Here is a 24,883-nt window from a genome sequence, read left to right as displayed (position 1 = left end):
TTCCTCCGGGTGCTCCGGTTTCCTCCCACAGTCCAAAGATGTGCAGGTTAGGTGGATTGGCCATGCTAAATTGCCCTTAGTGTCCAAAATTGCCCTTAGTGTTGGGTGGGGTTACTGGGTTATGGGGATAGGGTGGAGGTGTTGACCTTGGGTAGGATGCTCTTTCCAAGAGCCGGTGCAGACTCAATGGGCCGAATGGCCTCCTTCTGCACTGTAAATTCTATCTATGTAAAAATTGCCCCTTAATTGGAAAAAATTAATTGGATACTCTAAATTTATTTATTTTTTAATTAAAAAAAAAAAATTCTTATCCGTCTTTTCAAATTCCTTCATGTCCTCACCCCTTCCTTTCTCAGTAATCTTGTCTAGCGGTGCGGCACTGTGACACAGTGGTTAGCACTGGTGCCTCATGACGCCAGGGACCAGGTTTGATCCTGGCTCTGGGTCACTGTCCGTGTGGAGTTTGCACATTCTCCCCGTGTCTGCGTGGGTCTCACCCCCACACCCCAAAGTGTGCAGGGTAGGTGGACTGGCCACGCTAAATTGTCCCTTAATTGGAAAAAAAACGAATTGGGCATTTTAAATTTTAAAAAAGCAATCATCTCTAGCCCCAAAACATTCTGATATATCCGCACTCCTCTAAAATCATGGTGCATAAGATGCCAGAATTAATCACCACCATTGGAAGCTGTGCCTTCATCTGTGTGGATCCTAAGTTCAGGAAAATTCTACCTTAATACAGGCCTCCACCTTTAAGACATTCCTTAAAGTTAATAAGGTTGTATCAGGTCAGATGACCAAAAGCTTGGTCAAGGAGGTAGATTTTAAGGAGTGCCTTATAAAAGAAAGTAAAATAGAGGCAAAGAGAGTGTGCATTCAAGAATATAGGGCCCTGGCAGCTGAAGGCATAACCATCATGAAGCCAGTATTAGACGAGTACAGACATCTCAGGATGCTGAAGGGCTGGAAAAGGTTACAGAGACAGGGTTTCCATAGAATTCCTACAGCACAGAAGGAGACCATTTCGCTCATCGAGTCTGCACTGACCTCTGAAAGAGCACCCTACCTGGGCCCACTCACCTGCCCAAACCTCATAACCCCACCTAACGTGCACATCTTTGGACTGTGGGAGATAATCGGAGGAAACCCACACAGACACTGGAAGAATGTGCAAATTCCACACAGTCAACCAGGACCGGAATTGAACCTGGGTCCCTGGAGCTGTGAGGCAGCAGTACTGACCACTGTGCCATCGTGTTCCTTCAAAACAAGGGTGAAAATGTTTAAATCAAGACATTGATTGACCAAGAAGCAATCTAAATCAGTAAGCACAGGGGTAATAGGGGAATGTAACTTGGTACAAGACACACGTGCCAGGTGTTTTTAATGATCTCAATTTAATAGAGGGTAGAATGTGGAAGACCAGCAGGAGTGCGTTGGAATAAAGATGAGGTAGAAAATGCATGAATGAGGGTGATTATTATCTTAAAGGTTTATATAAAGAAAAATGTAACAAGAAATGCATTGTTATTTTAATATTCTATAGTTATATTATATTTTACTCAGTACATTTGAAAACATGAAATTACATATTTTAAAATATTCTACATAATCTAATAACCTCTCACAGTGCCGAGGTCCCAGGTTCGATCCCGGCCCTGGGTCACTGTCCATGTGGAGTTTGCACATTCTCCCCGTGTTTGTGTAGGTTTCACCCCCACAACCCAAAGATGTGCAGGGTAGGTGGATTGGACACTCTAAGTTGCCCCTTAATCGGAAAAAAATAATTGGGTACTCTAAATATATATTTAAAAATCTATTAGCCCATATGAAGAGCATTTTTAAAGCATAGAATTGCATTTTTAAAATATTCTATATTGTTGCATCTATCTTTTTTAATTGTCTGCATATAAAATGAAATGAAAATCGCTTGTCACAAGTAGGCTTCAAATGAAGTTACTGTGAAAATCCCCTAGAATGTATTTTAAAAAGTGAAATTGCTTTGTATAGAATATCAAAATAGAAAATATTAATCTATTTATATAAAAGGCAATTAAAAATAACTTAGATGCGATTGTATTCTGATTTTACTATTTAATGTGTATAATCTATTGTTTAAAGAAGATTATCACAACCCATCCCTCGGGACTAATGGGTTGGGATGATTTTGTTCCCCATGTCCTTTGGGGAGTACGAGTTCTCTACTTAATTTTCAACATATTTATACTTGACAGATTGTTTCAATAACCTATCGAAGGCGCATATAAAACAAGTGGATGGGAATTGCAGTTTATTTTAATGACTGTACAGAATGAATGTTTGGAGGCACAGAAGGAATTTGCAGAGCTGCAAGGACACGCATGCGCGACGAGGCTGCCCGGCTCGTGCTCCGGGACTTCCGGCGCCACGTGTGCCGCGCCTGCGCACTGAGGAACAAAATGGCGGCCATGCAGCAGGGGGAGGGGGATCAGCTCTTCGATGTCCGCAACAGTTTCTACATCGGCAGCTACCAGCAGTGCATCAACGAGGCGCAGAAGGTGAAGGTGAGGCCGGGAGCGTTCGCAGCCTGTTTTGTCAGGGCGGTCCCGGGGCAGAGTCAGTACTGAGGGAGCGCCGCACTGTCAGAGGGTCAGTACTGAGGGAGTGCTGCACTGTCAGAGGGTCAGTACTGAGGGAGTGCCGCACTGTCAGAGGGTCAGTACTGAGGGAGTGCTGCGCTGTCAGAGGGTCAGTACTGAGGGAGTGCCGCACTGTCAGAGGGTCAGTACTGAGGGAGCGCTGCACTGTCAGAGGGTCAGTACTGAGGGAGTGCCGCACTGTCAGAGGGGTCAGTACTGAGGGAGTGCTGCACTGTCAGAGGGTCAGTACTGAGGGAGTGCCGCACTGTCAGAGGGTCAGTACTGAGGGAGCGCTGCACTGTCAGAGGGTCAGTACTGAGGGAGTGCTGCACTGTCAGAGGGTCAGTACTGAGGGAGTGCTGCACTGTCAGAGGGTCAGTACTGAGGGAGCGCCACACTGTCAGAGGGTCAGTACTGAGGGAGTGCTGCACTGTCAGCGGGTCAGTACTGAGGGAGTGCTGCACTGTCAGAGGGTCAGTACTGAGGGGGTGCTGCACTGTCAGAGGGTCAGTACTGAGGGAGTGCTGCACTGTCAGAGGGTCAGTACTGAGGGAGTGCTGCACTGTCAGAGGGTCAGTACTGAGGGAGTGCTGCACTGTCAGAGGGTCAGTACTGAGGGAGTGCTGCACTGTCAGAGGGTCAGTACTGAGGGGGTGCGGCACTGTCAGTAGGGTCAGTACTGAGGGAGTGCTGCACTGTCAGAGGGTCAGTACTGAGGGAGTGCGGCACTGTCAGAGGGTCAGTACTGAGGGAGTGCCGCACTGTCAGAGGGTCAGTACTGAGGGAAGCGCTGCACTGTCAGAGGGTCAGTACTGAGGGGTGCTGCACTGTCAGAGGGTCAGGACCTGAGGGAGTGCTGCACTGTCAGAGGGTCAGTACTGAGGAGTGCCGCACTGTCAGAGGGTCAGTACTGAGGGAGTGCTGCACTGTCAGAGGGTCAGTACTGAGGGAGTGCTGCACTGTCAGAGGGTCAGGCCTGAGGGAGTGCTGCACTGTCAGAGGGTCAGTACTGAGGGAGCGCTGCACTGTCACAGGGTCAGTACTGAGGGAGCGCTGCACTGTCAGAGGGTCAGTACTGAGGGAGTGCTGCACCGTCAGAGGGTCAGTACTGAGGGAGGTGCTGCACTGTCAGAGGGTCAGTACTGAGGGAGGTGCTGCACTGTCAGAGGGTCAGCACTGAGGGAGTGCGGCACTTGTCAGAGGGTCAGTACTGAGGGAGTGCTGCAATGTCAGAGGGTCAGTACTGAGGGAGGGCCGCACTGATCAGGGGGTCAGTACTGAGGGAGGGCCGCACTGTCAGAGGGTCCGTACTGAGGGAGAGCTGCACTTCGTCAGAGGGTCAGTACTGAGGGAGTGCCTGCAGCTGTCAGAGGGTCAGTACTGAGGGAGTGCCGCACTGTCAGAGGGTCCAGTACTGAGGGAGTGCGCACTGTCAGAGGGTCAGTACTGAGGGAGTGCCTGCACTGTCAGAGGGTCAGTACTGAGGAAGTGCTGCACTGTCAGGGGTCAGTACTGAGGGAGGGCCGCACGGTCAGGGGGTCAGTACTGAGGGAGGGCCGCACTAGTCAGAGGGTCAGTATGAGGGGAGTGCGCACTGTCAGAGGGTCAGTACTGAGGGAGTGCTGAACTGTCAGAGGGTCAGTACTGAGGAGATGCTGCACTGTCAGAGGTCAGTACTGAGGGAGTGCCGCACTGTCAGGGGTCAGTACTGAGGGAGTGCGAACTGTCAGAGGGGTCAGTACTGAGGGAGTGCTGACTGTCAGAGGTCAGTACTGAGGGAGTGCTGACTGATCAGAGGGGACAGTACTGAGGGAGGCACCGGCACTGTTCAGAGGGGCAGTACTGAGGGAGTGCTGCACTGTCAGAGGGGTCAGTACTGAGGGAGTGCTGAACTGTCAGAGGGGTCAGTACTGAGGGGTGCCGCACTGTCAGATGGACAGTACTGAGGGAGTGCTGAACTGTCAGAGGGTCAGTACTGGGGGGCGTGCTGCACTGCCCTAGGGTCAGTACTGAGGGGGTGCTGCACTGTCAGAGGGTCAGTACTGAGGCAGTGCTTCACTATCAGAGGGTCAGTACTGAGGTAGTGCTGCACTGTCAGAGGGTCAGTACTGGGGGAGTGCTGCACTGTCAGAGGGTCAGTACTGAGGGAGGGCTGCACTGTCAGAGGGTCAGTACTGAGGGAGTGCTGCACTGTCAGAGGGTTCAGTACTGAGGGAGTGCTGCACTGTCAGAGGTCAGTACTGAGGGAGTGCTGCACTGTCAGAGGGTCAGTACTGAGGGAATGCTGCACTGTCAGAGGGTCAGTACTGAGGGAGGGCTGCACTGTCAGAGGGTCGGTACTGAGGGAGTGCTGCACTGTCAGAGGGTCAGTACTGAGGGAGGGCTGCACTGTCAGAGGGTCAGTACATGAGGGAGTGCCGCACTGTCAGAGGGTCCGTACTGAGGGAGTGCCGCACTGTCAGAGGGACCAGTACTGAGGGTAGTGCCGCACTGTCAGAGGGTCAGTACTGGGGGAGTGCTGCACTGTCAGAGGGTCAGTACTGAGGGGAGTGCTGCACTGTCAGAGGTCAGTACTGAGGGAGTGCTGCATTGTCAGAGGGTCAGTACTGAGGGAGTGCTGCACTGTCAGAGGGTCAGTACTGGGGGAGTGCTGCACTGTCAGAGGTCAGTACTGAGGGAGTGCCACACTGTCAGAGGGTCAGTACTGAGGGAGTTCTGCACTGTCAGATCTGAGGGTACGCCGCACTGTCAGAGGGTCAGTACTGAGGGAGTGCTGCACTGCCATAGGGTCAGCGTTGAGGGTACCCTGCATTGTGGGAGTGGTCGGTGCTGAGGGACCACCATACTGTCAGTTGTGCTGTGAGAGTGCTGCACTGTCGGAGAGTCGGTGCTGTGGGAGCGCCGCACCGTTGGAGAGTCCTAGCTGAGGGAACGGCACATTGGCAGGCAAGCGGGAGGGGTGGTGGATTCTGCAGGCAGGTCGGTACTCCCATTTAAGAACCAGATGGGGAAGAATTTCTTCTGGACTGTGGAATGCTCTTCCCAACCGAGCAGTTGTGGTTGGGTCACTGAATATATTCAAAGCTGAGTTGGATGGAATTTAGCGTTGAAAATGGATCAATAATATTGGGGAGAGGTGTGATGTCTGGCAGGAAAGTGGAGTTTGGGCCTCACTTAGATCAGCTGTAATCCTGATGATTGCTGGAGCAGGCTCGAGAGGCCAAATGGCTGACATCAGATCCTGTTGCTTCTGTGTACTGACCAACATTTATCTCTTAAACAACAATTAAAACTGGTTATGTCCCCTGTAGCCGTTGCCCTCATTCTTTGTAGGTGGTCGTGGTCGCTGTTTTCAAAGTGCTGTTGGTGCCTTGGTGAATTGCTGCATTGAATTAGTAAACATTACTGCCACTGTCTGCCGGTGGTGGAGGGAGTGATTGTTTAAAGTGCCCAATGGGATGCTGATCAAGTGGGTTGCTTTGACCAGTTTGAAGGAGCTTTTCCACTTCACAGGTTCTTGGCCATGCTGAACAATTCCACAATCAATGAATCAGTGCAATACTCGATAACCCCATTGGTAGGGGATAGGGAGGAGGAGGCATCGGAGTCATAATGCTCAACTATACCAAAGGCCAACATACGAATGGAGGTGAGGCTGATGTCTTTCCAAACATCAGCAGCCAAACTGCCTCCTGAGGTCACCAGTAATGTATATAAGGAAATGGGGCGCTGGTTTACTTAAACTGGCTGCACAACTGGGTAGGTGAGAGGCAGCGGATGGGTCTGTCAATACTAGGGTGAAGGAGATAACCTTTCAGTGGCTTAATTCTTGGACTAGCATAAAGGGTAAAGGGCAGCACGGTAGCATTGTGGACAGCACAATTGTTTCACAGCTCCAAGGTCCCAGGTTCGATTCCCGCTTGGTCACTGTCTGTGCGGAGTCTGCACATCCTCCCTGTGTGTGCGTGGGTTTCCTCTGGGTGCTCCGGTTTCCTCCCACAGTCTAAAGATGTGCTGGTTAGGTGGATTGGCCATGCTAAATTGTCCTTCGTGACCAAAATTGCCCTTAGTGTTGGGTGGGGTTATTGGGTTATGGGGATAGGATGGAGTTGTGGACCTTGGGTAGGGTGCTCTTTCCACGAGCCGGTGCAGACTCGATGGGCCGAATGGCCTCCTTCTGCACTGTAAATTCTATGAAAATAATAGTTGGAGTCCTGCATCTCCAGCCCAGGACATTGCTGCAGGAGGTCATCAGTGGCCCCAAATTGATACCTGTTACAATACAAATCTTCCCTTCTTCCTCGTATCAGCACTGTGACTGTCTATTGCCAATTCTGCACTGTTCATCTGAAGTAATCGAACAGCCCATGCTAGCTTGTGGCAAAACATCCAGGCTTGAGATAACAAGTGTCAGGTAAAATGTATGCCACCATATGTCAATTAGTGACCATCTCCAATAATTCCTAATCTTCAACATCACCAGTCTAATTCTCTGAGAGCAACATCACCTTGATCACCAGAGCTTTAACTGCACCAGCCATGTCAACATGACTGAGATCAGGGTAGTGGATGGACACTTTGCAATGAGTGGTTCACTTCCTGACTTCTCCACAGGTCGAAAAAGATCAAGTCAGGTGTGTGATCAAATACTTACAACTCATTTGGATGGGTACAACTTGCAGCAATACTCAAAAAGTTTGACTTCATTCACGAGAGGGCAGCCAGCTTGTATTCTCACTGCACTAGGTAGGACTCAGTATCCACTCTCTCCACCAGTGGTGCACCATGGCCTGCAGTATGAACTATACATCAGACTTGCCTTTGCAATCTAGTTTCATTAGATTGATTCCCAGAGAGATTGAGAAGTTTAGACCTATACGCCCTCGAGTTTAGGAGAATGTAAGGAGATCTAATTGAGGTATGTAAGATGATGAAAGGTATTGACAAAGTAGACATAGAGTGGATCTTCTCATGGGGCAATCGAGAACAAAAGGTCCGTTTTAGGATAAGGGGGTAGCAGATTTAAAACAGCGATGTGGAGAAATTACTTCTCTCAAAGGGCAGTGGATGCTGTCTATATGGACTTCAGTAAGGCCTTTGACAAGGACCCTCATGGCAGACTGGTACGAAAGGTGAAGTCACATGGGATCAGAAGGGAGCTGGCAAGATGGATGCAGAACTGGCTAGGTCATAGAAGGCAGAGAGTAGCAATGGAAGGGTGCTTTTCTGATTGGAGGGCTGGACTAGTGGTGTTCCGCAGGGATCAGTGCTGGGACCTTTGCTGTTCGTAGTATATATAAATGATTTGGAGGAAAATGTAACTGGTCTGATTAGTAAGTTTGCGGACGACACGAAGGTTGTGGAATTGCGGATAATGATGAGGACTGTCAGAGGTACAGCAAGATTTAGATCGTTGGAGACTTGGTAGCGAGATGGCAGATGGAGTTTAATTTGGACAAATGTGATGCATTTTGGAAGGTCTATTACGTAGGGAATATACAGTGAAGGGTAGAACCCTTAAGAGTGTTGAAAGTCAGAGAGATCTAGGTGTACAGGTCCACAGGTCACTGAAAGGGGCAACACAGGTGGAGAAGATAGTCAAGAAGGCATACGGCATGCTTGCCTTCATTGGCCGGGGCATTGAGTATAAGAATTGGCAAGTCATATTGCAGCTGTATAGAACCTTATTTAGGCGACACTTGGAGTATAGTGTTCAATTCTGGTTGCCACATTACCAGAAGGATGTGGAGGTTTCAGAGAGGGTGCAGAAGAGACTTACCAGGATGTTGTCTGGTTTGGAGGGCATTAGCTATTAGGAGAGGTTGATAAACTTGGTTTGTTCTCACTGGAACGAAGAAGGTTGAGGGGCGACCTGATAGAGGTCTACAAAATTATGAGGGCTTAGACAGAGTGGATAGTCAGAGGCTTTTTCCCAGGGTAGAGGGAATACTAGGGGGCATAGGTTTAAGGTGCGAGGGGCAAGGTTTAGAGGAGATGTGCGAGGTAAGTTTTTTTACACAGAGGCTAGTGGGTGCCTGGAACTCGCTGCTGGAGGAGGTGGCGGAAGCAGAGACGATAGTGACGTTTAAGGGGCATCAGGACAAATACATGAATAGGATGGGAATAGAGGGAGGCCCCGGAAGTGTAGAAGATTTTAGTTTAGACGGGCAGCATGGTCGGCGCAGTCATGGAGGGCCGAAGGGCCTGTTCTTGTGCTGTACTTTTCTTTGTTCTTTTTGTCGTGAATTTGTGGAACTCACTACCCCAGAGTGCAGTAGATGCTGGGACTTTGAGTTAATTTAAGGAGCAGATAGACAGATTTTTAATTCGTACCCTGTAATGGATTGAAGGGTTACGGAAAACGGGTAGGAAAGTGGAAAGAGGCCGAGAGGAGATCAGCCATGATTGTGTTGAATGGCAGAGTGGGCTTGAGGGGCTGAATGGCCTATTCGTGTTCCTAGTTCTTATGTTCAATAACAACTTTCTACTCCCTACCTCTAAAGAAACAGCATCATCTCCCAAGTTTCACTCTAGGTCAAGTTAAATCCTGACTCGAATTCATGTGGTGTCCTGAAATTCCCTATCCAATTTCATCATTCATGCATCATCAATATAGACACTGCTTCCACCCTCTGAGGGAGGACAATGATGGGCAATAAGGAAGCAGCTTTGCTAACCTTACATTAATATATAGAGTTCTATTCTCCTGCCCTTTACCGTTTTTACTTTAATTTACACTCAATTGACTTAAATGGGAACTCAACCAAACCATGAAGCAATAGTTTTCCCTCTATTTATCTTGTCAAATCCTTCATTTCATCTCCATAAAACATGGAATAATATTTAGATGATGAGTTTGGAAATTCTGAGTTCAGACGGGTCATAGGAAAACTAATTCAAACCTGGTCTCTGCACAATTAACTAATCTGAAAGACTGTTCTAGTGATGCACTGCAATTAGCCTTAGCAACCCTGAACAAAGACAAGTGGGAAAAATATTAGCTCGTGTTCCCACTCATGTATAAGGACACAATTGTGAGTGCTGTGATTTTTACTTCCATTTGAGGCACAAGAATGCAGCCGCTGTCAGTGAACATGTACAAAGGATGAATTATCCAAAACAAATTTAATAATGTAATCTGAACATGGAGGTTGATTTTGTAAACAACTTTGGCTGTACTGTCATGGCATTTAAACTTAATGAACCCCAGATAAATCATTTGTAATTAGTCCTTGTTTCCTAGTGTTTATCATTTAAATTACATTGCATTCTTGGAAACTATTAAAACATGCAGAAAGAATCAGAGCAGTTGTTCTAATCCATTTGAGAGAAAAGTGTCTGCGTGGGTTTCCTCCGGGTGCTCCGGTTTCCTCCCACGAGTCCCGAAAGATGTGCTTGTTAGGTAGTTTGGACATTCTGAATTCTCCCTCAGTGTACCCGAACAGGTGCCGGAATGTGGCGACTAGGGGCTTTTCATAGTAACTTCATTGCAGTGTTGATATGACATACTTGTGACAATAAAGATTATTATTATCACTGTGATCACTAACCGATAGGAAGTGTGAGTTTGAGGAAATCTGGTGAGAAACGAATTGAGCTCGGTTGGGCTTGAAGATCCATTAATCTGCCATATTATCTAAATGATTCCAGAGCTCTGAGACACAGACGATCGGGTATCCCTAATGCCTGAATCGCAAAAGATTATGCAGGTACAGCAAGTAATTGTAAAACCTAATAGAATGTTATTTATTGTGAGGGGAATTGAGTACAAAAATAGGGAGTTATTCAGGGCATTGGTGAGACCACATCTGGAGTATTGTGTACAGTTTTGGTTGCTGATTTAAGGAAGAATGTAAATGTGTCGAGCATTTCCGAGAAGGTTGACTAGTAAGAGCTGGAATGGGCAGATTATCTTTGGAGGAAATGTTGGACAGGCTAGGCTTGTGTCCGCTGAGTTTAGAAGAGTGAGAGGCGACTTGATTGAAACATGTAAGATCCTGAGGGGTATTGACAGGATGGGTGTGGAGAGGACGTTCCTCTTGTGGAGAATCCAGAACTAGGGAATCACTGTTTAAAATAAGGGGTTGCTCACTCAAGACGGGAGGAGAAATCCTTTGAGGCTTGCGCGTCTTTAGAACTCTCTTCCTTAAAAGGCGATGGAAGCCAAGTCTGAATATTTTTAAGGCGGTGGTAGACAGATTCTTGATGAGCAAAGGGGGTGAAAAGTTATTGGTGGTAGGCAGGAATATGAAGTTGAGGTTACCATCAGATCAGTCATATTGCTCCTAATGTGTATGTTCATAAAATGTTTCCTATCTTGGATCATCAATGAAATTAGTTGTGGAGGTGAGGTACAGAGGACTTTCAGTCTTTGTAAAAGTCTGCCAACAAACATTGTTGGAAGAATTTAGTGAAATATTTAAAGTATCTGTTGTTGCAGTTTATTTTTGTGGTACTATTAATTGACTGATTTGTCTTTCAGCTGTCCAGTCCAGAGAAAGAAGTTGAACGTGATGTATTCCTTTACAGAGCTTATATTGCACAGGTATGGACAGCAAGTTCTTTATGGAAGGCAATATTCTGGGTAAACTTTTGCTTTAGCGTGTTAACTTTCAACCTTTCCCTAACCAACTAACTTCTTATTTCCAAGGAGAAGCACTTAATGTGCCATAGAGTAAGGCCTGTTCTCAATCATTCACTGAAACCCATTAGGCACCCGTTGTGAAGCAACATGTCAGCTGTATGGCTAAGATCATCGTGCCAAGGAATAACAGCAGAGGCCCCGTGGCAGCAGCAATGGAACCAGTACGCCACCATTAGAAGCCACTTCTTCATCATAGACCCCACAGCCCGCCCACCTGGCTTCAACCTGCCACGGCAACATTGGGCATATCTCGACAGTTTCCACAATGACCAGGGCCTTTGTACAGCAAACTGGCACAAGTGGGGCCTTGCCCTGCACGCCAATCAAAGACTCGCATCACTGAAGACTGTCTCCTGACGGAATTCAGTGGAGGGCTCAGCGACCTCCATTTATCCACTGTAGAAGCCATTGTCTTGCTTGGTGATTACTGCACACAGTTTTTTAAAAAGTGTGAAGTACACAGTAGGTCAGGGTTGACACTACTTCATATTCCTTGATGGAGATGTTCTTGGCGTACCTGTGGCTCTTCTGAGTTGCCGATTAAAAAGCTAGGAGTAGAAAGAGTCATTTAGTCCCTCAAGCCTGTTCCCCATTCAAAAAGATCACAGTTGACCTGCACTTAACACTATTTTGAAATTTTCATTTGAACCCTAACCTCAACGTTTTATGTTGAGGAGAAAGTTCCCTCTTTCCACTACCTCGGAAGAATTGATTGCTATCATTACCCTTGAATGGCAAAACACTAGCATTAAGATTATGCCCCTTATTGCAGAGACCGCATGAGAGGAAATAGTTTCTGTCTACCCCATCAAATAGGAACATAAATCTTTAAAATCTCTTGAGCAATTAGGGTATCCTCTAATCTTCTATATTCCATGGGATACCAACATAGCCTGTACACCAATTCCTCATACTTTAACCTTGCTAATTCACTGCTAATATTGCGGCAGTGGTGGAGGGTGTGGGCATTAAAGGTGGTGGGTGGGTGCCAGTCAAATGGATTACTTTTTTTCTGGATAGTGCCCAGTTTCATGTATTGTTGGAGTTGTACTCCTGTCCAGGCAAGTGGAGAATATTCCACCACGCTCCTTTTTAAAAAATAAATTTAGAGTACCCACTTCATTTTTTCCAATTAAGCCCCAATTTAGCGTAGCCAATTCACCTACCCTGCACATCTTTGGGTTGTGGGGGCTCAACCCACGCAAACACGGTGAAAATGTGCAAACTCCACACGGACAGTGACCAGAGCCGGGATCGAACCTGGGACCTCGGCGCCGTGAGGCTGCAGAGCTAACTCACTGCGCCACCAGGCTGCCCATTTCCATCACACTCCTAACTTGCCCTTTTGTCACGACACCCTGGGTTAGTGCGCAGTCAATTCCAGCCCCACTTGACCCAGAGTCACAACACAGGTGAAATTAGATTTTATTTAAAATATCTGCCGTCTTGTGCTCAATAAACTACGGCGACCTGGTTTGTAATTTTAAAACATAAGTAACCTTTTATATGTACAATATATAATTAATGAACAAAAGGGTAGCACGGTGGCGCAGTGGTTAGCACTGCAGTTTCATGGCGCCGAGTTCGATCCCGGCTCTGGGTCACTGTCCGTGTGAAGTTTCGCCTACACAACCCACAGATGTGCAGGGTAGATGGATTGAACATGCTATATTGCCCCTTAATTGGAAAAAATTAATTGGGTACTCTAAATTTTATATTAAAAAAATAATTAAACAAACAGAAAATGTAACTGACTATCTGCTACCTCTTTCCCAACCCATCCCTTCTTAACTCTCTAAACACACACAAACACAGAGGGGAAAGGGAAAGAAAATATTTATAAAAATAAAAGGATATGAATCTTTGCACTGGGATGACTTCTATTTAATGTCTTACTGAAGTTCAGGCTTTCCTTTTTGTGGTACTTCCTTTTAGTCTCGAGATGGTTTTCTCTGGCAAGGTTGTCTACCTTCTATGCACACAGCTGGCACTCACTGCTTTCAGAACGATAGAGTAGTTCTTTCACTTTACTGAGCAAGAGAGAGAGAGTGAGTGTGTTCCTTTTCCTTCCAAGGTCTAAACACGTCTGCCCAGTTCTCTCAGAAAGCCAGTTAACCAATTGAACCAACTCCCTCCAAACGTGGTTCCTAAGATCCCTCGGTGCCCAGGGGTCTGGCTTCTCCTCTTCCAAAATACAAAATATGGGAACACCGTGTCCTGGCGAGCAGGATGTTTTCAATTTGAGTAATCTGCTTAAAGGCACATCCCGGTTTATGGGCCTACGGACCAAAATAATAAAAATACAAGAAATGGGAACAAAGGAAATAAACAGGATGGACTCTTACACTTTGTAGATGGTGGACCGGCTTTGGGAAGTCAGGTGGTGAGCTGCTCGCCACAGAATTCCCAGCTTCTGACCTGCTCTTATAGCCACCATACACAGCTGGGTCCAGTTTCGTTTCTGCTCAATGGTAATCTCCGGGATGTTGATAGTGTGGGGTTCACCAGTGATAATGCCATTGAATATCATGGGGACGTGGTTAGATCCCCTCTTGGAGACGATCGCTACCTGGCACTTGTATGTCATGAATATTACTTTCCTGCAGCGATGCCCCAGGGCGGAGATAATTGACCTCCAACAACTACAACCATCTTCCTTTGTGCTCGGAATGAATTTAACCAGTGGAGAGTTTTCCCCGATTCCCTTTGACACCAGTTTTACCAGGTCTGCTTGATGCGCCGCAAGTCAAATGCTGCCTTGTTGTCAAGGGTACCTTGCCTCTGGAGTTTAGCTTTTGTCCCTGTTTGGACCATGGCGGAACCCAAATTGAACATCAGTGTTCAGGTTATTTCTGTGTAAGTGCCACTTGATATCACTGTTGACTGTATCTTCCATCACTTTGCTGATGATTGAGAACACATGATGTTAGGTTGGATTTGTCCCGCATTTTGTGGGCACGTGGACAATTTTCCACATGGCTGAGTAGATGACAGTGTTGTCGCTGTACTGGAACAGCTGGGGTGCATCTAGTTCAGGAGCACTAGTCTTCAGAACTATTGACGGAAAGTTGTCAGGACATCCAGTTGCAGCATTCAGTGCTGTCAGCAGTTTCTTGATATCGTGTGGCGTGAATCGAATTGACTGATGACTGGCATCTGTGATGCTGGGGGCCTCGGGAGGATTCCGAGATAGATCGTCCGTCCCCCTCCCAGAACTTCTGAATGATATGCTGGGTCTCCCATCATTGGGGATATTTATGGAGCTTCCATCTGTGAATTGTTCAGTTGTCCACCGCCATTTGTGACTGGCTGTGGCAGGACTTTTTTAAAATTCATTGTCTGTGGGCATCACTGTCTAGGCCAGCATACATTGCTGTGGCTTGCTAAGCCACTTGGGAGTCACATGTAGATTTCCCTTCCCTAAAGGACATTAGTGAACCAGATGGGTTTTTACAACAATCAACGATGGTTCATGGTCATCAGTAGACTTACAATCCCAGATTTTTATTTAATTCAAATTTCACCACTGCCGTGATGGGATTTGAACCCAGGATTACTAATCCAGTGACAATACCACTGTGCCACCACCTTCCCACTTCAGAGCTCAGATCTGATATGTCTGATAGCATTGCTTAGCTCTGTCTATCATTTGTTGTCTATGCTGTTTGGCACACAAGTTGACCTGTACTTTCACCAGGTTGACACCTCAGTTTTAGGTGTTACCTGGTCTGCTTCTGGATTGTCCCCCTACACTCTCCATTGAACCATGGTTGATCCCCCAGCTAATGGAAAAGTGGAGGATATGCTGGGCTAGGAGGTTACAGACAATGGAGAAAGGCATTTCTGCTGCTACTGCCACAGTGCCTCATGGGTGGCCAGATTTGGGCTGGTAGATATGTTAAAAAATCTATCCCATCTAGCATGGTAGTATTGCCAACAACACAAAAGAGGTATCCTCAAAGTGAAGCGGGGATTTAATGTGAAGATGGGATTTCCGAACAAAACTCTTGTGGGTCGGACCCTCCGGTGAACAGAGTATACCCAGGGATGGTGATGCCGGTGTTGGGGACATTATCTGTAAGGTGTGATTCCTTGAGTATGGCTATGTCAGGCAGTCGCTTGACTAGTATGTGCGACAGCTCTCCCAGTTTTGGCATACGTCTTCAGATGTTAGTAAGGAGAACTTTGCAGGGTCACAGGGCTGGGCTTGCCTTTATTGCCTCCAGTGCCTCAGTCGATGCCACGTGGTCTGTCCAGTGAAGACCAAGATTCCATTAGCCTTTTAAAAATTATTTTTTACCTGTTCACTAAGTTCTAGTGTTTTCTGCACATGTAAATTTCACTTCCAGTCTGCAGTTCCTGTATTCTCGCCATTTAGAAAATGCTCTAATCGACCTTTGGTCCAATATGGATGGCCTCTCTCACACTTTCAACTCAACAGAGTTTTGCTATTGTGTATAAATAACACCGGTAACAGGTATTAAAGTTGTATGCAAAATGATGCCACAACATCTACAGTGTATTGGATTGGTAATATATGTTTATGTAAATACATTGTAGATTTCCAATTAGATTTCACCGTTTTAATTTAACCGAAATCATTGAAATTTAGCTAATCAGAGACAAACACTTTATTAGTTTTATCTTTCTGCTTAGAGAAAATACGGTGTGGTGCTGGATGATATCAATCCTGGAGCTGCTCCTGAATTACAAGCTGTAAGAATGCTTGCCAAATATCTGTCCAGTGAGGATCAACGGTGAGGAACAATAACATATTTTACATTTAATCTAAGACAGTCGTGTGGGGAATTTGGGATCTACTCCTGGCCTGTGCTGAGTTAACTGATCTCACCTTTGGAATGCTGTAGTTAACCTCAATGGAACTGGCCTCAGTAATAGTCATACAGGCAAACCATGTCTGCTGGAAATTATGATGTATGGACGTTCTCTGTGGGTGTGAATTGTGCCTGGTTTTGATGCTATCTATGTCCAAGTGTTCTTTTTCAAAATAAATTTTGAGTTCCCAAATGTTTTTTTTTCCAATTAAGGGGCAATTTAGCATGGCCAGTCTACCTGCCCTGCACATCTTTGGGTTGTGGGGGGTGAGACCCACACAAACACGGGGAGAATGTGCAAACTCCACACGGATAGTGACCCGGGGCCGGGATCGAACCCAGGTTCTCGGTGCCGTGATGCATCAGTGCTAACCACTGTGCCACCGTGCCACCCTTATGTCCAAGTGTTCTTTCCTAGGGTTGCAATTCCTTGTTACCTTCTGGTAACTTGACCAAGTGGCCGTTATTTCTAATGTGGTGTGTTGGTGCTAATCCACACGGATATGATAGCTCATCACAATCTCAATATCAGCTGATGTCCACATACTTTACAGCAGTGTTCTTTAAAGTCGGGGGTCCAACCCGCGGGTGGGTCGCGGGCGGATGTCGGGAGGGTCGCGGAGCCATTGTCTGTGGCACTCACGATCGCGCAAATCCCCGCGCAGCAGCCGAACATGTGAAAACAAAATCGGCCACATTGCGCATGCGTGCCAATCATCGTGCGCGCATGTGCAATGCGGCCGATTTTTAAAAATATGTTTGCAGAATGCGCATGCGCGCCGATAATCGGGCACGCATGCGCAGTGCAGCTGCTATTTTTTTTTAACGGTTGCAACTTTTTGGTTTACAAGTTCTGTAGTGGTTTTTATTCATTTATTTTATTCATTTAATTTTTATTTTTTTTCATTTATTTTATTCATTTAATTTTTTTTTACAAGTTCGGGGGGGGTTTATTCATTTTTTTCATTTATTTTATTCATTTTATTCTTTTATTTTTTTTACAAGTTCGGGGGGGGGGGGGGGGGGGGGGGGGGGGGGGGGGGGTTTATTTGATAAAAATTTAAAGGAAAAGTATGCAGAACTTTGGACAGATGGAAACGCCATGCTTTCCGACACCGGAAGGCTTCACCTTCATCCAGCAGGTTCCATTGGAGGAGTGTGTACGAGGGCCAAAAGGACCCAAAACCATTTCCTCCATTTTTGTCAGCAGCAAACAAGGTAAGAGAAAATCGTGGGTCACGCAGGTCGGCCGGCGTGGGTCGCAAAGGTCAGCCAGGTTGGGTCCCGAAGGTTGGCCGGTGTGGGTCACGAAGGTCGGCCAGGTTGGGTTCCTGAAGGTTGGCCGGTGTGGGTCACGAAGGTTGGCCAGGTTGGGTTCCCGAAGGTTGGCCGGTTGGTAAAAATGGGTCTCCGGAAAAAAAGTTTGAAGAACACTGCTTTACAGTTTGTGAGTCAATAACAATCACAAATGCCATTGCTACCCTCTAGACAGTATTGGTAGCAGGCCAATTGAAATGCCTTAGCTAACATGAACTAACTTGGCTCAGAGTGGCAATTAATACATTGGTCTTATAACAAAATAACTATAAAACTAGATTTCAAAGTAATTTGTATTAGTATAGAAAAGGAAGATTTATGATATCTCATCTTGTTCAGAGATACCACCATAGCAGAAATGGAGAAGAAGATGGCGAAGAGTGTTGATATTAACAACAGAACTTTCTTGCTGATGGCAGCCTCAATGTATTTATATGAGCAAAACACTGATTCAGCGCTACGTACACTGCACCAAGGAGAGTGTCTGGAATGGTGAGTAGGAACATGTGGACACTACTTGTCTGCCAAATATTTGGGTTTCATATACAGTAAATTACCTTGAGGTTAAGTTTTATAATGACATTAGCAAGCATTTAATGGACATTAGGATCTCACAAAAAGCAGTGAGTTGACTGACTAGTTAATATTGGTTTGGGCGGATGTTGACTAGGATGCCACAAGTACTCTTTGCTCTTTTAATGCTCTTAAGATCTACCTGAGACTACCTGATAACCTCAGAATTACAGTCAATAACTCTTCTTGGACGGAGATTTGAAAGGATAAGCAGCTCTATTCTTACTTTCTCACCTTGCGTGCCAATCAGAAATTATGGATATATTACAATGAGTATGCATTTCATTCATGGTTAAATAATGCTGGAGCAATAGCATGAATCTACAATGCATCATTATTGGAAAATCTCGTCGAACGTTACAGAGGAGAAACTGCTATTGAGCAATAAAGAAGTAAAGAAGGTGGCAAAGACAAGATTTTCTGAAGCCTTTATTTAAACTTGAAGGCAGGTAGGAGGGCAGACAGGTTAGAAACAGTTTTAAATGTTAAATGAAAGCAGAGATGGTTGGCAGCTTCAAATTTCTAAGTGTGCACATCACCAACAATCTGTCCTGGTCACCCATGTGGACGCTATGACCAAGAAAGCACAACGGCACCTATACTTCCTCAAGAAACTAAGGAAATTCGGCATGTCCACATTGACTCTTACCAATTTTTACAGATGCACCATAGAAAGCATCCTATCTGGCTGCATCAAGGCCTGGTATGGCAACTGCTTGGCCCAAGACCGTAAGAAACTACAGAGAGTCGTGAACACAGCCCAGTCCATCACACAAACCTGCCTCCCATCCAGTGACTCTGTCTACACCTCCTGTTACCTTGGGATGGCAAGCAGCATAATCAAAGACCCCTCCCACCCGGCTTACTCACTCTTATAACCTCTTCCATCGGGCGGGAGATGCAAAAGTCTGAGAACACGCACTAACAGGTTCAAAAACAGCTTCTTCCCTGCTGTTACCAGACTCCTGAACGACCCTCTTATGGACTGAACTGATCTCTTCACACATCTTCTCTACTGAGTAAAACTACACTCTATATGCTCACCCGATGCCAGTGCCTATGTATTTTCATTGTGTATGTATGTCCTATGTTTTTCATGTGTGGTATGACCTGTGTGGATTACACAGAACAATACTTTTCACTGTGCCTCGGTACATGTGACAATAAAACAAATCCAATCCAAACTCTTTACTGTTGCAGCCTTTCCCAGCCTGGGTACTGAAATAGTGAAGGGAATAGAAAATTAAAAGGAGCATGATTTTTGGAATGGACTTTAGAATATTGCGGACTGAAAATTTATTCCTCTGCCTTGTCTTGAAGTCTCTGAGCAATAGGTCTGTGCTCCATATCGTTGTGGTGACAATTAATCTGTTTGCATCCCTGTAGCATGGCCATGTCGATACAGATATTTCTGAAGCTTGACCGGCTGGATCTGGCTCGGTAAGTGTGTTACTAAGATTGAAGCTCTGCAGGATGCATTCTATTGTCAGCACTGGCTAAACCAGTGTGCACATTTACTCGAGAGAGCACTGATGCTGAATAAAATGTCAAGTCCTCTCACTAACCTCTGCCCCAAAAATGGTGTATGCCTGTGAATATTTTACTTTAAAGGATTGTTTGCTGGTTTCTAATTAATTTTCCCATGTTTCCAAGCCTGTTTGGTTAACTAGGTTGCTTGCGCAAAGTGAATGGTTTGCTCACTTTAAGAGCGTCATTAAAAGAGACACCTTCTAGGGGCAGCATGGTGGCGCAGTGGTTAGCATTGCTGCCTCATGGCGTCGAGGGTCCCAGGTTCAATTCCGGCTCTGGGTCACTGTCTGTGTGGAGTTTGCACATTCTCCCCGTGTTTGCGTGGGTTTCGCCCCCACAACCCAAAGATGTGCAGGCTAGGTGGATTGGCCATGCTAAATTGCCCCTTAATTGGAAAAATGAATTGGGTACTCTAAATTTATAAAAACAACGGGACAACTTCTATCGCAAGGCTTATTTTTATTGTGGCCATATTCTTCTCACTTGAAAGCTTAGTTAGAGCTGCCAACGTAATTCTGGTAAAAATGGCCATTCAGGTGTGAGCCAGAGAGCAAACGCTGAGTGAATTGCCGATTGCCAAGAGTCCTTTGGGCCATGTAAAGTGAGAGCCTAAAGCACAGATTGCAAATCAATTAATTTGAAATTCTCTTTTTTTTAAATTTGTGTTTCTATGAACTTCCGTTTGAACTATGTGTGGTGGCCATCTCAGCCAAGCACCATGAACGAGATGTTGCCGAGGAAATTTGAATAAACTTCTGTAAATGGTCATCGTGCAGGAATATTGAAGCGATCGCTGTTTCCATTGTGTGAATATTAACTTGGGCTCACTCAGTGGCTGCGTTCAGTAACTCCGTCTGACTGATCTCCAGGGAATTAATAGTTTGTGCAAACAGGAAACATGCATGGCAGATGCATGGATTAACGAGTGGCTCCACAAGTGAATGTAGCGCTTTGATTAATGATTTTACTTCATAGTTTAAATAATTTTATTGGCTTATAAAGCCATTTATCACATTTTACACCTAATAATCATTGCTGAAACTAAACCCAATTGTTACTCAGTCCAAACTGTCTCAATCCATGTGATTTGATTTAATCCAGTGCTTCAAATTGGTTTAGATAGCGAGCAAACCCAGTTTTCAGGTATGTTTTTTCCCCTGTGGCCAGTTTTTGAAGACTGCTTGCTGTATCTGGTCACCAGGCACACGTGGACAGTTAATAACTGGAAAAAGGCCGTTTAGCAAGTCTGAGTTTCCCCCAGCTCCAATTTCAAGCCTTGAGGAATCATGATGCCTATTTCTAGTGTTCTGGTAGATTATTTCCGATATTGAATACATAAAGAGATCTTTGTAATGTTGCAAATCTATTTTTAATTTAGCATTTTTAACTTGACTCACTATCCTTTCAAAATAATAGTTTGGATGTCTTTTTTAATTTAAAGTACCCAATTCTTTTTTTTTCTAATTAAGGGGCAATTTAGCGTGGCGTAATTGTATTGCCATTGGACTGGTAATCCAGAAATTCAAAGCACTCTGGGGTCCCAGAGTCAAATCCCGCCACTGCAAATGGTGAAATTTGAATTTAATAAAAATCTGGAATTAAAGGTCTAGTGATGACTATGAAGACATTGTTGAGTGTCGTTATCTGGTTCACTAATTAGCCGTCCTTACCTGGTCTGGCCTATATGTGACTCCAGACCCACAGCAATGTGGTTGACTCTTAACTGCCCCTCAAGGGCAAGTAGGGATGGACAATAAATGCTGGTGCAGCCTGCGATACCCACGTCCCATGAATGACTTTTTTAAAAAACCTGCTCGTCTTTGAGTTGTGGGGGGGGAGACCCACGCAAACACTGGGAGAATGTGCAAACTCTATCCAAACAGTGAATAGTTTGGATGTCTGATTGAGGTCCTGTCGTCGACTCTTTCCGGAGTTAAAACTACTCTAATCCTTCTCACAAGTTGATAACTAGGATGACTTTTCTGTTCTAGCCAGGAGTGGTCACTGGGGAGTGAAGCATCCATAAGCAAAAAATTAAATTGAAATAAATGATTCCTCCACTCAGTATAGACATTGCAATTAGCGATTATTGTAGTGAAATTTGTGTTTTAATCAGAAAGATATTTGAAGCTGCTTGTTGTGGTGGTATGCTCTGTGCAGTTGGAACATTTCAGGCAATTATTCTGTTACTGTTTTCCAAATTTAAACCCTGTGGAAGTGTGTTATCAGCTAAACCAATCTGTTAGTGGTCCCCCTAATTGGAAAGCTGACTTATCCAGCGACTAGTTAATACTTGCAGGCCAGGAAGGTCCCAGATTGTCTGGTTGCCTGAGTACTATCTTTTTTAGACAATTGTTTGGAGTGCTCTGGTCACTTTGAGTAATTTTTGACTGAGTGCATTTAATTCAGAAAGGAGCTGAAGAAGATGCACGAGCAAGATGAGGATGCTACCCTGACACAGCTATCGACAGCCTGGGTGAATCTGGCCATGGTGAGTGTCCTACAAATATACCGAGTCCATTGAGTCCAGGTAAACTTATCGGTATGAAAAGGGATAGGAAGAAGGTAATCTGATACATTTAAGCAGCACCTTTCCAAAGACAAAAAGCCACAAGGTGCCTTTACAGGAGTTGGCACCGAATGGTAATTGAGAACAAAGCTAGAACACTGCCAAAGGTACAAGTTGAGCAAGCAGTACATTTTCAAGTGGGAAGTCTATCTAACCTAATGGCGTCTGAAATAAGGGACGGCCTTCTGTTTAAACATGTAATAGTTTCCAATCTTTTGTAACCCCAATTATTTCTATTTTCATTATCATTCCAACAGGATGTTACAACCTCCTCTTCCTGATGCCCAGTCAAAATGGCTTTTATTTATTTCCTCTTGTGTACTTTGCCCATCCTAATTTACACCTCAACCCATCATTACACCACCACTTTCTACTTTCCTGCTGTGTTTCATGTTTGAGACACCCACTGCTGGCATTTGTGCCTCACTTGGCATTTCTTGAATTACCCTTTGAGACACTCATTGTTGCCTCCAAACAAACAGGAACATCCCCCATCCTCCTTCTCACCAGCCTCCTGCCTAACCTGCCCATTGGGGGGGGGGGGGGGGGGGGTGACGATGCTCAACAACCCCCTTCCCTTTTCACTACTTGTTTGGAATCTGCCACCAAATCAGTCACTGTATCTCCCCCCAGAATATTTATTCACTCATGGAAAACGACCTTGCCATCTGCAGTTTTATTTCGGGGAATTGTATGGACATCTGGCAGTAACTGGAACGTGGCTAACTGGTGATAAAACCTTGCCCTTTCCAAAGCCTCAATACTTGGTTGTAATGTTTGCAACCTGCCCCACATTTACAGGCTACATTGGTTACCAGTTTCCCCAATGCTTCCAATATAAAATTCTCATCTTTTGTGTTTAAATCCCTTCATGGTCTCGAAAATCCTTCAGTCCAATGGCCCCTTCCAGCCCTAAACACACTTTCTCTGACTATGGCTGTTGATGCAGTGCCACCCTCTCCTTTGCCTCCACTTGACTGCCGCATCTTCAGCTGTTTCGGGCCCACATTCTGGAATTCGCTCCCTAAATCGCTACCTCGCCTTTTTTGTCCTGAAAACCAATATATTTAATATAACTTTTGATTGGTTACCACTCCTAAGCTCTCCTTTAGCTTGTCATGTTTTTATTGATTCTGGAGTGCTTTACGATTATTTCAACATTAAAGGCGCTATGTAAATTAAGCTGTTATATTGTAACATTGTAACTAATTGATTGGTTGAATCAATCGTGGATTGAAACCAGTTGTTCAAAGATATTGGAACTTGTGTGCATGTTCTCTACAGTCATCCTGTGCTGCACGGTTGCCCATCCTCTGGCGAAACTGTTTTATTATTTACTCTCCACAGGGAGGGGACAAGCTGCAGGACGCCTATTACATCTTCCAGGAAATGGCAGATAAGTACACGGCAACCTTGCTGCTTCTGAATGGTCAGGCTGCCTGTCAGATGGCACAGGGCAAGTGGGATGATGCAGAAGGAGTTCTACAGGAGGCGCTAGACAAGGTTGGTGTAAGAGGGTTATTAGAATGCGATCCCATGCAGACTGGGGAAGAAACAATAGAAAAGAGGCCATTCGGACTGTTTTATTATAGCAGCTGTTTGCTGTCCCACTACCCATTGGTTTGTATCTTCCTTTGCTTCAAATATTTAGCCAATCTTCCCATAAAAAAATCATGTCTCTATCACAACCACTGCCTTTGGCAAAGCATTCCATGTTCCAGTCATTCACTGCATTAAAAATTCTCCTAACTCTTGCTGACGATTTTAAATTCATGACAGCTCGCCGGCTCCCCAACCAAAGAAAATTATATTTCCCAGTTAGTCTGATTGAAACCCTTCATGATTTAAGAAAAAGTCTATTAAACCTCTAACAGCCTTTTCTCTCCCTGGTGAACTTGTGCCATGCACTCTGTGGCCTTAATGTCCTCATAATTTACCCCCTATCATGATTTGTTCTCCACCACGGTTTAGTTTATTTTTTTTCACCTTCCTGAACTGCACATAATAATCTCAACCGTGGCCTCAACCGTGGCCTCAGAGGAGGAGTGCCTTTCATAATGTGTGAATACACATGGTGTGAGATTTAGATTTAGGAGCAGGTTGAGAGTTGTTGTCTTTTAGCAGCGGAGACCAGTAGGGTCAAGGTTCAACTCACTTTCATGCACTGAGTTCGCTTATCTCCACGCAAGGCAGAATGTTGAACCGTGGCCATTTGAGTCGGGGAGCAGAACGTTATCCAAAGTTCGAGGGTGGGATTCTCCGTAGCTTGACGCCAAAATTATATTTGGTGATCGGGTGGAGAATGGATTGACTCCAGTCCGCCATGCTCCGCCCCCTCCACACTGGCATCATCATGATGCGCGCTGTTTCAACGCGTGGCGCGTCATCAGCTGGCCCACCCGCAATGCTCCGCCCCGATGGGCCAGTTCCTGACGGAGCAGGACACGCGTGTCCAGTGCCGCCACACTCAGCCAGGATTCCTGCCGCTGGCCGGTGGGGCTTCTGCTAGGGCTGGGGGGATTTGTGGAGGATGGGCTGGAGGGTTTTGGTTCGTGCACGGGCGGCGTCATGTGGTATGGCTCAACCGCTGCAAGTCGCAAGTGCGCCTGCACGGCCTGGGACCCGGCCATTCTCCAGCCGTTTTCGGCGGGGGAGGTGGAAATTTCAGTTGGTGTCGGTGCTAGCCCCTCACCGGTGCCGGAATCGGTGAGGGTTTCACACTGATTTTTTCAGTCGTAAAAGACCACACATGCCCCGCTGACGCCGCTGAAATGAAGAATCCAGCCCCTTATTTTCT

At 45.7% G+C, this 24,883-nt stretch overlaps 1 protein-coding gene across 2 annotated transcripts in view; it reads left to right on the top strand.

The window, feature by feature from the left end:
- The first annotated feature begins 2,386 nt into the window (after positions 1-2,386).
- Positions 2,387-24,883, top strand: part of cope (COPI coat complex subunit epsilon) — a 28,777-nt gene continuing 6,280 nt past the window's right edge. The window contains exons 1-7 of one of the 2 annotated variants that reach the window (XM_038777472.1): positions 2,387-2,543; positions 11,101-11,163; positions 15,919-16,019; positions 17,754-17,906; positions 19,374-19,427; positions 21,927-22,008; positions 23,434-23,589. In XM_038777472.1, the coding sequence (XP_038633400.1) occupies positions 2,439-2,543; positions 11,101-11,163; positions 15,919-16,019; positions 17,754-17,906; positions 19,374-19,427; positions 21,927-22,008; positions 23,434-23,589 (714 nt within the window). In that variant the 5' untranslated portion in view covers positions 2,387-2,438. The remainder of the gene's footprint in view (positions 2,544-11,100; positions 11,164-15,918; positions 16,020-17,753; positions 17,907-19,373; positions 19,428-21,926; positions 22,009-23,433; positions 23,590-24,883) is intronic. The other variant, XM_038777473.1, reaches the window with a different exon arrangement.

Source organism: Scyliorhinus canicula, chromosome 18 (assembly GCF_902713615.1).
Source record: "Scyliorhinus canicula chromosome 18, sScyCan1.1, whole genome shotgun sequence".
Taxonomy (NCBI): domain Eukaryota; kingdom Metazoa; phylum Chordata; class Chondrichthyes; order Carcharhiniformes; family Scyliorhinidae; genus Scyliorhinus; species Scyliorhinus canicula.
The sequence above is the reverse complement of the archived record's forward strand: the minus strand, read 5'-3'. Positions and strand labels throughout refer to the sequence as shown.